We start from the raw sequence: 15,078 nt of genomic DNA on the forward strand, positions 1-15,078 counted from the left end.
TAGTGTCAAGAAGAAAAACAAAAACTGTGGAAAGAACTCAAGCCCTGAACTAAGGCACCACCAAGACGCTGCATGGTAACAAAAGAGACGCTGACAACGCTAATAAGGACAAACAGAAACTTAAAGAAGGGGAAAGCAGGAAAGGGCCAGTCTGAGGGGGTGATGTCTCTCTTAGGGGCTCCAAGGGGAGTGGCCTGAGGATGTGAGGGAAGCAGCTGTGAAGACACCACTCTCCAGATGTGGTTCCCAGTATTAGATGGCTGTCATTTCTGAACGGTTCTACTGACTAGAATGGGCACATAAAGAGTCTTGTGGCATAGACGGAGGCTATACATCAAAATTAAATGGGCTTCAATTTCACGTGTTTTACTTTGATGAAAAATTGAGCAGGGAACAAAATAGTATTAGGCTGTCTAAGCATGAATCCACATTTGATAACCAGAGAGTCTGCAACTAGGAACAACAGAAAAAACATTTTAAAAAGCTATTAGAGGAAAAAACAGATTACCTCAATGAAATGACAGTCCGGTAGCACACTTCAGCTGCTACAAGATCAGAGGACAACGGAGTAACATTCACACTGAAGAAAAGAATTGTCTGGAATCTTAGACGCAGCTAAACCATGAATTAAGAATGAATGGTGAAGTATTTTTAGGCATATAAAGTGTAGGAAAATTTACTACTAGTGATTACTTAAAAGAGCCCTTACAAGATGTAGTTCAAGAAAGTAGACACAAAAAGGGCAGGTGGACACGGGCAGGACAGATGGACACAAGAAATAAGTTACCACAGAAGGCGCTAATACTCACCCCCCTCCCCCATTTAAATTGCAGCGCTTGGGGATTTTAAAAAGTGAAAAGAAACTCCAAAAGCTAACAGGACAGTTAAGGGGAAGGATTAGGGAGAACGCTAACTGTGCTCACAACCTTGGTACAGCTGAAGAAAAACAAACTGAATTAACTTATGTTCAACTGGCAAAACTTAGGAATTTAAAAATACAAATAAAATCTATAACACTCAAAACTCAGGAAAAGCAGAAAACAACAAAATGATTGTCCAATAGAAAGAAATAAAAGAGAATAAAAAGAGAAATGTCTAAAAAAATTACAGAAACCAGCCTAGTATATAAGTAATCACAATAAGCATAAATAAATAAAAACCATTTGTTATAAGCAGATTATCAAAATGAATACAAAACTAAAATACTTGCAAATGTGGCTTATAAAAGACAAACCCAAACCAAAGCTGAATAAAAAAATACAGGGACAGAAAAATACAAGATATATAAACATACCTACTGACACATAGTTCCCAGCTGTATGCAGCAGAGATATTAACTGGCCAATACAATAAAAAGAATATGAAAAGAAAAACCTAAAGCATTAATAATTATGCTATGAAAACTCAATTATGGAAACATAACTGTATACCAGAATGAACAACCAGGCCTTTCTACCTCAGCCACAGAAGCTCTGACTACCAATAGTATTTTAATGATGTAAATTTAGCTGTTAGATGGTATTTACTGAACACCCACCCAAAGGTCCCTACCTCATCTGACCCAAACGGGAAGCTTCTGGTCAACAAATATTTACTGAAAACCGTGTTTGTCCACTGAGGATGCCACAGCAGCACACGAGAGTGGGTTCATTTGTTTGAACTTCAGACCTCAAGAAGCTCCCTGCACACCTAGTGAAAAGTCAACTGGAGAGGACGGCAGGTAAGAAGTGAGAACGCTCTGGGAATACTCAGGAGGACATCTAACCCAGTTTCGAGAAGGGAAGAGAAGTTTCCTAGAACAAGAGGACAGCTCAGCCTGAAAAGAGTAGACAAGTGAAAAGGGCAGTGAGCCAGGCACAAAGGTACACTCCCAGGGCCCTGGGAAGAGCCAGGCACAAAGGTACACTCCCAGGGCCCTGGGAAGAGAACACACACTTCGGGCACCTGGCAAACAGAACAAGGGAACATGTGGAGATCAGACTGGAGAAAGGCAGGAACAGACCAGAGACCTGTGCATGTCAGCAGGGAGAGCTGCCTTCCCAGCTCTCCCTGCTGCCTCCCAGCCCTCCCTGCAGCCCCAGCTCTCCCTGCTGCCTTCCCAGCTCTCCCTGCTGCCTTCCCAGCTCTCCCTGCTGCCTCCCAGCCCTCCCTGCAGCCCCAGCTCTCCCTGCTGCCTTCCCAGCTCTCCCTGCTGCCTTCCCAGCTCTCCCTGCTGCCTCCCAGCCCTCCCTGCAGCCCCAGCTCTCCCTGCTGCCTTCCCAGCCCTCCTGCTGCCCCAGTCCTCCCAGATGTGGGAGTCCCCTCTGTGTGGTGTGATTACCATTAATGAAAAAAGAAACTGCTTTGGACCTATGGCAAGGCAGAATTTAGGTAGGCAGGGAAAGCTAGGCTGAATGCTGGGAGGAAGAAGGGCGAAGTTAGACACCATGGAGCCGCTAGAGTCAGACATGCTGAAACTTTGCCGGTAAGCTACTGCCACATGGCAATATGCAGATTACTAAAAATGGGTTAAATTAATATAAGAATTAGCCAATAAGAAACTAGAGCTAGCTGGGCGGTGGTGGCGCATGCCTTTAATCCCAGCACTCGGGAGGCAGAGGCAGGCAGATCTCTGTGAGTTCGAGGCTAGCCTGGTCTACAAGAGCTAGTTCCAGGACAGGCTCCAAAGCTAGAAACCCTGTCTCGAAAAACCAAAAAAAAAAAAAAAAAAAAAAAAAGAAAGAAAGAAAGAAACTATAGCTAACGGGCCAAACAGTGATTTAATTAATACAGTTTCTGTGTGGTTATTTTGGTTCTGGGCAGCTGGGATGAACAAGCAGCTTCCTCCTGCAACACCTCCTGCTGCCCCAGCCTTCCATGTGCATCATCATTGTAGTTGTTTAATCACGGATGCTTTAAAAGAGTCACAAATGCTCCATTTCCAGGGGGCTCCTGCTGTTGGAGCAATGGGAGAAGTGACGAAGCTGGGAAACTTTCACATATTCTTAGATGCACACAATAAACTCTGGCCATAAAGAAAAAGAATGAAATAATGTACCATTTTTCACTCTCATTTAAATTCCAACAACTTTTGAGGAACCATGTACAAATTTACTTTGGTCATGTAAGTTTCTGAGTCACTTCTGGTATTTCTGATCCTCTGCTAACTCGAAAAGAATCACGAACTGCCTCAGAAAAATGCTTTCCTGCTGCTGCTGCTTTCTCCTAGTCACAGTTTCTTCACAACCCCAGTCCAGGCCAGCGCCCCTCTCCCTTAACTTCAGATCAAAATGCTTTAGAAAAAAAAAAAAAAAACTTCAGTAACTGCAGAAATCATTAGTTACTCATAAGGAAAATATTAATTGTTCTTTACATTTACCTGGTTATAACATTTGATTTGCAGCAAGTTGTAACATCTGACAAGATATTCCCTTTCTCTCTCCACGTCAGGCTATGAGCTATGAGAGCCAGCGGAGCACATGATCAACAGAGCAGGACACAGAGAAGTCAGTCAGCTGCTGAACCACAGAGGAGCTTAAGACCGAATTATCACACGAGGAACCGCTGTCCGTAATGATCACGAGACTGAAACTCTAGCGATAATCACTGTGAGTGGACACACGGCATTTGAGGCTGAGTCATGAGTCCCAAGGATCCAAACCCAGGGCTCCAGCACTGATCAGCATTGGCCTGCTTGGCAGAGTAGTGACGAGTGCTTCTGCCAACCCCAGCTGAAGTTTATTCCAATCCCAGACACAAACAATCTCCACCAAGTTACCTATCTTCTAACTTTCAGGAAGATTTGAATGTGTGGCTATGAAAAAAAAAAAAAATCACGGACCTGGAAGTGTTATGTTAACAAATTCACATAGATCTTTAAACATTTTGCAACATTTTCTGATAAAAATAAAGTTGCAGATATGTTTCTAGCTAATAAACCATTAATAATCAAGAAGCAGCCTCCCTCCTTATTCCATAGTCTGTCATCTAAACACACCATTCACAGGGCACACACACAGGAAGGGAAGGCACTAAGAAAGCATCGGCTACAATAAAGTGTTCAGTTCTGCCCAGCAGTTTATGTTCTAGTGGGTCACTCTTAGCTGAGGCTCACAGGTAGGTTCTCAGTGCCATGTGGTTGGCTGCAGAAGACGGCAGCTCCTCTGTTTCCTGTACCATCTTCTCCTGGCCCATGTCTGTGTTGGAGGTAGAGTGGACCCAGAGCAAGAGTGCAGGCCCCAGGAGGGGCCAGAGCAGAGTCCCGCCCGGGAGCCGCTCCCTGGCACCGAAGCCAGCAGCATCATCCTGGTCCATTGTCCTGAAGGGCAGCTGACAGAACTGAGGATGAAGTCCACAGAAGCATCCGTCTCTCTTAAACATGTCTCAAAAATTGTTAATGGTAATGTTTATTTTATGAACAATCACAATCCCATGCCTCCTACGAAACAATTTTGTTCTACCAAAAATGAAGTCTATGCATCTGTTCCAAAGATGAGTGAGGAGGATAGCCGGCTGTTATCAGTAGAGCAAGTATGAAGATCAAGGAAAATGTGCTCGTTAGTGCTACAGTGAGTCACCAGCGTGATAAAAAGAAGTCAAATCAAAAAGCCTACTTCCTACTCTACAACACATGGGCACAGAAAACCACTTCCTATGTATAACCCCAGCAGCACAAACATTAAGGGCCTCAATTGAATAAATGGGACCTCCTGAGACTGAGAAGCTTCTGTAAAGCAAAGGACACTGTCACTAAGACAAAAAGGCAACCCACTGACTGGGAGAAGATCTTCACCAACCCTGCAACTGACAAAGGTCTGATCTCCAAAATATATAAAGAACTCAAGAAACTAGACCGTAAAAGGCTAATCAACCCAACTATAAAATGGGGCACTGAGCTGAACAGAGAATTCTCAACAGAAGAACTTCAAATGGCCAAAAGACACTTAAGGTCATGCTCAACTTCCTTAGCGATCAGGGAAATGCAAATTAAGACAACTTTAAGATACCATCTTATACCTGTCAGAATAGCTAAAATAAAAAACAACAATGATAGCCTTTGCTGGAGAGGCTGTGGAGGAAGGTGTACACTCATCCATTGCTGGTGGGAACGCAAACTTGTGCAACCACTTTGGAAAGCAGTGTGGCGGTTTCTCAGGAAATTCGGGATCAACCTACCCCTGGACCCAGCAATACCACTCTTGGGAATATACCCAAGAGATGCCCTATCATACAACAAAAGTATATGCTCAACTATGTTCATAGCAGCATTGTCTGTAATAGCCAGAACCTGGAAACAACCTAGATGCCCTTCAATGGAAGAATGGATGAAGAAAGTATGGAATATATACACATTAGAGTACTACTCAGCAGTAAAAAACAAGGACTTCTTGAATTTGCATACAAATGGATGGAAATAGAAAACACTATCCTGAGTGAGGTAAGCCAGACCCAAAAAGAGGAACATGGGATGTACTCACTCATATTTGGTTTCTAGCCATAAATAAAGGACATTGAGCCTATAATTCGTGATCCTAGAGAAGCTAAATAAGAAGGAGAACCCAAAGAAAAACATATAGGCATCCTCCTGAATATTAACCTTCATCAGGCGAGGAGAGGAGACAGAGACAGAGACCCACATTGGAACATTAGAAATCTCAAGGTCCAAATCAGGAGCAGAAGGAGAGAGAGCACGAGCAAGGAACTCAGGATTGTGAGGGGTGCACCCACACACTGAGACAATGGGGATGTTCTATCGGGAACTCACCAAGGCCAGTTGGCCTGGGTCTGAAAAAGTCTGGGATAAAACCGGACTCGCTGAACATAGCGGACAACAAGGACTACTGAGAACTCAAGAACAATGGCAATGGGTTTCTGATCCTACTGCACGTACTGGCTTTGTGGGAGCCTAGGCAGTTTGGATGCTCACCTTACTAGACCTGGATGGAGGTGGGTGGTCCTTGGACTTCCCACAGGGCAGGGCAGGGAACCCTGATTGCTCTTTGGGCTGACGAGGGAGCAGAAAACAAGTTTTTACAAAAAGTGGGAAACAAGAATCTTTAGAATACACTTGACTTTCCAACTGGGGAAAAAGAAACAATGCTCACTTTACAGGAGAAACACAGAAACATATCCCATTAGGAAACTTTCAGTAAGGATGGGATTACAGCTCAACCCATCTTTCAACAGACTGGAAATGTGGATACAGACTAACATTTTAAAAACACCTTCTCCAATTTTATGTTATTTTATTCCATTTTAATAGACTGGAATTAAATATAATATAAAATACAAAACTACTATTCTGACTCACTCATTCAAAAGATGAAGTTAACTTACATGTATAGTGGCATTTCAATTGTATTTTAATAAATAAAGCTTGTCTGAAGTTCAGAGAGTAAGACAGCCACACTGGTCAGTCTTACAGACCAGGCAGTGGTGACACACACGTTTAATCCCAGTGGCCACATTAGTTTGCCAAAGAAACCAGGCAGTAGTGGTGCACAATCCCAACCCTAAAGAGGATAATAAAATGGGAGGAGATGGCTCTCAGACACAGTCTCATTCTGAGATTCCTGGTGGCAGGATTGCCATTTCGGACTGAGGTAGAGATAAAAGCCAGCGGCTGGCTGGTTTGCTTTTCTGACATTCAGACTGAACCCCAGTGTCTGTCTCTGGATTTTTATTGATCATGCTACATATAAGCTCTTATCTTGCTTTTCTTCAACTTAACTTAGAAAATAAAATGAAAATGAGTTCTGCTAGAATTCTGAAGACAAGATTGAATTCCGTTAACTCCCTCCCAGAGTGGCCAGCACTGCACAGACGTGAATCTCAGGGCAGGACTCAGCTTGCTGCACCCTCTAGCTTCTAACATACATGTACTCAAAGCAGCACGGTCAGGTGTGGTTGCCATTACAAAGCCTCAGACTTAGGAACCTTAAAGTCTCTGAAGATCACACTCGGCTGACAGGGCACCAGACCGTTATCTAGTCTTCCCTTGCAATTTTAGCCTTCTTACGTGGATTAAGTTCTAAATAACTACTTTAAATCATAGTGACTATTGTCAATAAAGACCTCACTACCAAACAAAAACAGTGGATACAAACCACCTGTCAGAAGATAAATTTGTTTTCAACACAAAATGAATTAACCAAGCTATTATAGATGTATTGCACTTAGCACATTAGATCATAGTGCAACAATCTTCAAATGATTCCTGAATTACCAAGAAACAAGGATTAAGAATGGTATCTATTATTACTTCCAATATATTACTAAACAATACCCCCTTCCACACATGCAAGCTGGCTTAATACAGAATTTTAAGAGCAAGCTGCAGGGAGATATGCTCCAGAAGATTAAAATATATCATTGTCTGTAATATGTGAAAGGAGTGCATTGTTGGAGAAGCTGAGCAGAGACTGAACCACACTCATCCTGCCTCAGGACCATAGTGCCCAGTTCCACTGGGAGCACCTCATCAGACTGCCAGTGAGCTGCAACACTCACAGCTACCGGTCTAGAAATTCTCAAAGTGTGAGGGAACTTAATCTTTTTGAATCACTATTTAGGGGTGCCAACATCCTGCAGCAATGAATATGGAAACAGACAAAGTCCTAAGTCACGAGGGGAAGAAAGCTCGCTCAGACGCCCATGGATCACATTACTTATAAACGTGTAACTTTCTCAGGCACTGATAATTAAAGATGCAGAGCCAGCCCTCCAAGGGCTTCAGTGAAGCTCTGGCTTTGGCTTACACAACGAAAGCACGGTCAAATGTTTCTTTGAACATTTTCTGTCTTCCACCTTCTCCTTTGGCCCTCCTGGATGTGCCTCATCTTAGCCTTCTCTTTCTGATCTCCCACGGCTTTAACTCCTCGCATGCTTCACAAATCTTCTGTTCAGTTATGACTTATCACATTCTCACCCAATCTTCAACGATATTTTCTAATTCTATGGGAAATACTTTTCATGACAAGAACTTCCAATTAATGTTTTCTCTGCCTGATATTTTTGCATAGCATTTTTAATTCAAATTCACGCATTTTGAGTTTAGTAATTCCAAGCAGGGGCAGATCCTGGAGGTAGGTGTCGCCTGCTGCTGGCTATGCCTACTGAGTTTTACGCCTAGATGACTGCTTCTGAGCACATCACTAAGTTTGGGATCACGTTCTCAGCAAATGGGGCTTGACCTTGGAATCCACATGGATTAAAAGCTGTGTACCACCAGGATGGATTTTTTAAATCCAGATAATTTAAAGTTATTAAAAGCCTTGGCCAGTGAGTTCATACTCACAAAATCCCAAGTATTGTAAATTTGAACCCCAAGACTTCATTAGCTCATGAGAGCAAACTTTCAAGGAAATGGGAATTCTTAGTCCACACGAATTGCCAAAAACAACAATAACTGTGCTGTCACACAGCACTGAACTCTGCCCATATGATAATTACTCACACTTCGGTCACCAACACACACCTTGTGCTGGAACGTCAATTCCTGTAACACGCTGAGTATCTTGCCTTCAGTGACTAACAAGAATCTCAAAACCGACCATATTCAAGCCTGAACTAACCCATTTCCTTCTTCCTACTTCTTGATCTGCTCAAATATCTCTTCTCAGCAGCTCCAGACCACAGCTCAGGCCCAGTATGGCACATGGCTCCACTTTCTGTTTCCTGCTCTGGGTAGAGTCTTGGGTGTTTCTCACTTTTCCTTAGGTCCATTTCTTCTATAGGAACGAGCTTGTCTGTAACACCTTCCAGGATCTCTGTTACATATACCCAAGGGTTCACTAATTAACTGTGCACAGTGGCTACTCAAATTGCTCAAAACCAGGGAAGAAAACATACTAACACACAAATACACTCCCCATAAATGAAAAGAGCTAAGCAACAGTCCCAGCCAAATGTAATACCCCAAGACCCAGCAACCATAATACGACATACTCCTTACCTCCATTCCAGCCTGATCTGCTGGGAGGCCCGGTCTGTCATGCATATTCTTGCCTTTCCTAGTACCCAGATTATTATTATTTTTTTAAAGAAATACAGTTCTGTCCTAAGTCACCAAGTTCATTTTGGCAAGTTCACTGTGTGAAGCCATGGTGGCCACTGCTGCTTCCAAAGCTCCAGCACTCTGACTGTGTGGATCTCAGTTCCCCAGCACACTTCTACTTCCACTTCAACAACCCTCCCATTTGTTCTGAGAGTTCTCGGTGCCTTTTCCTTTGGGAAACTTTGTGAGGACTTTGAAGGATGAAAATGTATAAAATGGCAGCTTCTTTAAACAAAGTAATTCTTTGGAAAAAAAAAATCCCTGCCACCATGGAACCATATGGCATGATAACCTTGCCTACTTCCATATTAGTTAACACCAAGCGGCTAGAAATGTAGATAAATAAGATGCTTGATAAATAAGACATATTTAATAATCAAGATTTATAAATTTTTAAAGTCTACTCAGGTTCACAGTAATATTTGTCTAGCCTCATCTTTACTCACTTTTAAGCTTTAGATATTTGGATAAACTAAGCCTCACACATACCCCCAAAAAGCAATATTCTATAATGGACTGTCTGGACCCCAGAGGAAAGTCTTTTTCCCAAAGTCAGGCATTAGACAAAAGTCCCTATTCCCTCAGGGTCTTGAAGTGGGTTCCTGATTATTAAAAAAGGAGTCATTCTTATCTCTGGCAAGAGGAATTTGTGACCCTCCCATTAATATACAACTGGTACCTATTATCTTGTCAAGGTCAATTCAGCTTCCTCAATTCAATTCACAGACTCCCTTCCTCCCATTTAATCTTTGCGCAATTATAGCACATAAAAAGTGTGATGGACAGCCATCTGATCTTCCCTCATACTGTGTTAGTAGCCTCTATCCCCTTGCAGAAGACACACCCCCTCTTTGGAACCTGAATGCTGCTGGACACCAGTATATTTCTCTTCCTGGTCTCCATATTTATCATCAATGGCAGCAGTGACGTTAAGAACACTAGACTTCCAGGAGTCCGAACATAACTACAAGAGTCGGAATCTCTGTCCATGCCCTCAACGCTGCATATACTATATTCATTGAATACTAGACTGGACATCTACATCACACAGGGACAGCCTCAAAGGTCTTGTCAGAGCGAGCTACTTGCTCTTCCCTCCTCTGTCCTCTTTTAACACCTGCCTGACCAGCTCTCAAGACAAATACTAGAGAATGAACCTGGTTGCCTAAAATTTCTCTGTACACCTAGAGAGTCTGAATACAGACTAAAGATCTGTCCTCTTTCCTTCAAATGCTGGAGCATGAATAAAGAGGAGGGAGGATAGCTAGACAGCGTGCAGTAAGACACTGGCCAGTGGCCTGTATCATGAATAAAGAGGAGGGAGGATAGCTAGACAGCGTGCAGTAAGACACTGGCCAGTGGCCTGTATCTGGAAGGGTTACTCTTTTTTTTTTTATTTTATTTTATTTTTTTTTTGGTTTTTCGAGACAGGGTTTCTCTGTAGCTTTGGAGCCTGTCCTGGAACTCCCTTTGTAGACCAGGAGATCCGCCTGCCTCTGCCTCCCGAGTGCTGGGATTACAGGCGTGCACCACCACCGCCCGGCCTTGGAAGGGTTACTCTTAACTACCAATGGAACCATGACAACAAGATGGAAAAGGAAAGCAGGGCTCAGAACACACAGAGTCCGAGTCTTCCCCAGCTCCCTTTACATCCATGGTACCTTCCCCCTTGTCTGTCATAAGAGCCACAGCACATTCATCTCCTTGGTCTAGAAATTCTGTCTTTCATTTCTAAGCACCATGCTAGACACTTGAGGTCTGGTAAAATGGCTGCTACACACCTTTAAAGACAGTTTTGTATCAAGCATTCTTAACAACTTAGTATCACCAACAATCAAACTCATTTGATATATTCATTAACCAATAAAAGTAACACATATACAAAAGGACTTCCCACACCCTCTTAAGTTCGTGCCTCACTTCCTGAGCATATTTCCTGCTCTGGCAGCAGCATGATCCCCGGAGCGTCACTCACTGCAGTGGGCACTGGCCCTTAACAGACTGCAGTGTGATGCCTTATGGTAGTTAGTGCTCATGACTTCTAGGTTGGTCCTTGTTTCTACACATTTCCAGGAAAGGCCTTGAAAATTACTGTCACGGGGTCTTTCTCTAACCTCTGCTCTTGTTCATTGGTTTCGTCTGTGACCCACACCAAAATCAGGGTCCCCAGATCCACAATCTCAACTACTCCTTTGATTTATTCTGTAAAAAAACATATGAATCTGCCATTCATACCACCAATCCAACCATCATGGTGTAAGCACTCACCCTCAGGATTGTTTCTGGAGCTCCTTCAGCTAGTCTATTAGGTATTTATAGGCAACGTCACTGACATTTAAAACAGCATTCCCCGCAACCATATATATGATCAGATTCACCTGTTTCAATTTGACTCAAGATTAGGGCTTTTTTACATTTTAATTTTGTTTTAAGATCATGCAAAATATGTATTTTTCCAAAGTCAAGGAGAAAAGCAAAGCTATACTCAGAGACATCTACCTTCAGGCCTTTCTGTCACCCCCCCCCCCAGACACACACACACACACCCGCCCCATACTCTCCATCACAACCACTTGCTGCTTTTAAGCTTTTCGCTTATCCTTTCCAGGGCACTGATTCCAGGGCCTCTCACCTGCTAGGCAGTGCTCTACCACTGACTCTACCCACAGTCTTGGCGGCTGAAGTCTGGGCACTACCGCTCCTCTTTTGATGAACCACACTACCCTCGTCTCTACCCTGCTATTTTTCACTGGCCATCACTGCACAACATGAAAAGGGGAGACTATATACTTCACTATACAGTTATAGACACTGTAAAAGTTAGCCAGTGGCTCTCATCCTCACCACCCTTTGGGCTGCCTCCATTTTCTGTTACTGTAAACAGACAGGGTTGTAATAAACAGCCTTACGTGTGGTGTGTTTTCTCTTATTCTTACCAGTGTAACACTGAGATAAGTCCCTGGAAGTAGGGTTGCAGGGCCAAAGAGTAAATATAAACGTAATCTTTCTAGACATTGTACATTCTTGGTGCTTAGACTATTTTGCCCTCTGAGTACTTGAGGGCACCCACTTTCACAGTTCCATCCACAGATCAAATGTCAAACGTCTACATTTCTGTATATAACAGAGAAACATGATTATTTCTGTAGCACTTACTCGTTTACTTTATCAGTAAACATATTTTGACCCACATTTAAGACCCACCTGTTTATATATTGATTTTTTTAGGAGTATTTATACTTCACGATACAAACCACAAATATTCTTTTTTTCAAGTTGTCACTAGATTCTTTTTATTTGGTTTACAATGTTTTCTGTCATACAAGCACATTATCATCATCGCCATCATCATTATTATGAGCAGTTTGTCTGCAAGCATGCCTGTGTACCACGTGTGCTCCTGGTGCCCATGGAGGCCAGAAAAAAGAGTTGTATTCCTTGAACTGAAGTTACAGATAGTTGTGAGCTACCATGTGAGTGCTGGAACTCAAACCTGAGTTCCTCCCCTGGAAGAACAGCCAGTGCTTTTAACTGCTAAGCACTTTCTCAAGCTCTACAAAAAAAATTTTTTTTTAGCAAATTTAATACTTTTTCCCCATTTTTGTCTATAGATTCTGAGAGGCAGGGGATTTACAACACTATCAGCTATAGAGGAATCTATCAAGTGTTTTCCTAGTATCTGCAACAAATATTTATATAGTGTCTGACTTATTTGTAATTTAGTCTTGACACAACACAATGAATCTAAAATTGTATGGTTTTCAAACTCAAAACATCTGTGAGTATTTATTGCCCCATTTTCTATCCAGTTCCACCAGTCTGTGTTTTGAAGCACCAATCACAGTTTTAATTTCAGAGCCTTAGGGCCCAGTAACTATACTCCTACACTGCTGCAGGTGTTTCATTAAGAGTTTTTGTTATATTCTTATTTATTTGTTCTTTCTAATGAGAGCACCTCCCAACTTCCCATAAAAAGGACTAAATGCTGAAAGGGGAAGCCTTGAAGCATTCACCGTCATGTGAAGTGAAAAGAGATGGTTAAGCCAGAAAACTCCATACACCAATATGGGAAGCTTTTATTTATATCAGTTTACACCAACCAGCAAAGCAACACATTTCCTTTATATCATGAATTATATTAAATACATGGTGCAATGGGGACAAAATGATCCAATAAGCAAGCTGGAAGACACTGGAAGACATCAGGAACACATTGCTCACCTTCCTTTTTCAGCCACTTCACAATATTCCCTTGTTCCATTGTAGGTGACAACGATGGCATTAGGATTTTAATAGGATCCGCTGAAATGAAAACAGAAGATATTAACCAAAATACATACATCTCTCTCTCACACACACACACACTGTGCCTCAGTCTATTGAGAAGTGACTATGGAAAAAACAAAACCATAGGTTTTTTTTTAACACATACTTAAATATTTAGAATACTTTCAGCTCCTTTTTCATGACCAAAAGGCATGAAATAAAACCAAGACAAGGTTTTAATGTCCTACAAAATAATAATTGAGATCAGACATAAGAACCTAGTTGCTTTAATTTCTTCTAATTCTACGCTATTCAGTCTGCAACTGATGTTGTCAGTAAGAATGAGCAGGACCATCAGCCTTGTCAGAGTGATTGGGCAGGAAAATCTAAGGGGTTCAGCAGACCTCAGATCCCAATAGGTGATCTAAAAATGCACACATGACCCACGAAATCTCCTAGTGAAGCATAGCTAAGGAACTGCTTTCTCCTTAGACATCTAAAGGAGACACTACATAATCACCCAGCACCCTTCCCAGGAGTCTTCACTGTTTAGGACCTCATTGAAAAACCTCGTGACTTTTATATTATAAATTATATGAAAGTTATTCCAGTAAAATACCAGAGTAACAAATGTTATTCCCAGAGTCTCCCATAAAATGTCTTCTTCCCAATGAACTAAAGGACTGCAACACAGTCCATACATTCCAAATGTAAACAGGACCTAATATGGTTTCCTTTTCTCTTGATGTTAGAGGGTTATAAGCAAAAGGATTTGGCACAAATGTTTAAGGGGATCAGAAATTTCCTTTTGGAAACCTAATTGATTTTACTCTAGTTTCAAATGGAGAATGCCTGTGGCTTCATGGTAAAGGCATTTTCAGTCCTCTCTGAAAGATCAGTGAAAACAAGGAGCCATGTCGTCATTTCTTTGAAGAATAATCTGGGTATAGTAAATGTGTGTTCTCCTCTTGGGTCTTCCATGGGCTGGGAAGTATCAGTCTTCTTGCAGAGGCAGATCCACTGGTACATTTCTTCCTGTTCCAGTCACTGAGGCTCTGTGGGCTCGAGGCAGCAATTCACACACAACCTCCCGCCAACAACCAAAAGCCCAAAGTCTAAATACAGGGCTGTACTGAGAAGTCCATCCACAGATGGGCTCAGATATTAAGCCATTCCTTATTCCGGCCAAGCCAGTGCTTAGACTCTACCTATCCATCTGATCTCCATTCGCCTGACTTTTAACTGGTATCTGCAGCACGAATTCTAGTTGGTCTTAATAAATAAAACCCAGAGTCAGATATTAGGGGGCGAAAGCTGAAGGGTCAGAGGAGCAGTGCAGCAAGCCACTAGAGAGAGACTTCTACCTCTCTCCACCAGTGCTCAGACTGAAGGGGCGATCCTGTCCTCAGACTGCATGGGCAATCCTCAGACTGCATCTAAGTTCCTGTCTCTTCCAAGCTTACATTTCCCTCTCTGCCCAGCAATACTGATCCCATCTCCACCTCCCCAGTGCTGGGATCACCTTTGGGTGAACTTTGTTTCTCTTTTACACAATCTCCTGTGTAGCCCAGGGTGGCCTTGAGCTAACAGAGTTAGCTCTGACTAACTCCTGCCTCTGACTCCTGAGTCCTGGGATTAAAGGTGTGCGCCACCACTCCCTGGCCTCCAGTGGTTTAGCTTTATTTGCAAAAACACAAACAAAATATCACTACAGATATCAGTGTTAAAGAGCTAGAAACGTGAAATGACCATCATAATAGCCCAACGACATCTACACA

The 15,078-nt window shown here is 42.5% G+C and overlaps 1 protein-coding gene across 1 annotated transcript in view; it reads right to left on the bottom strand.

Annotated features, from left to right (window-relative positions):
* Pdhx (pyruvate dehydrogenase complex component X) overlaps positions 1 to 15,078 on the bottom strand; it is a 71,711-nt gene that overhangs the window by 32,829 nt on the left and 23,804 nt on the right. Inside the window, exon 2 of the mRNA XM_041679303.1 lies at positions 13,256 to 13,336. Coding sequence (XP_041535237.1) covers positions 13,256 to 13,336 — 81 coding nt within the window. The remainder of the gene's footprint in view (positions 1 to 13,255; positions 13,337 to 15,078) is intronic.

Source organism: Microtus oregoni, unplaced genomic scaffold, assembly GCF_018167655.1.
Source record: "Microtus oregoni isolate MIOR12 unplaced genomic scaffold, Mior012 000031F_ref0000149, whole genome shotgun sequence".
NCBI classification, from domain to species: domain Eukaryota; kingdom Metazoa; phylum Chordata; class Mammalia; order Rodentia; family Cricetidae; genus Microtus; species Microtus oregoni.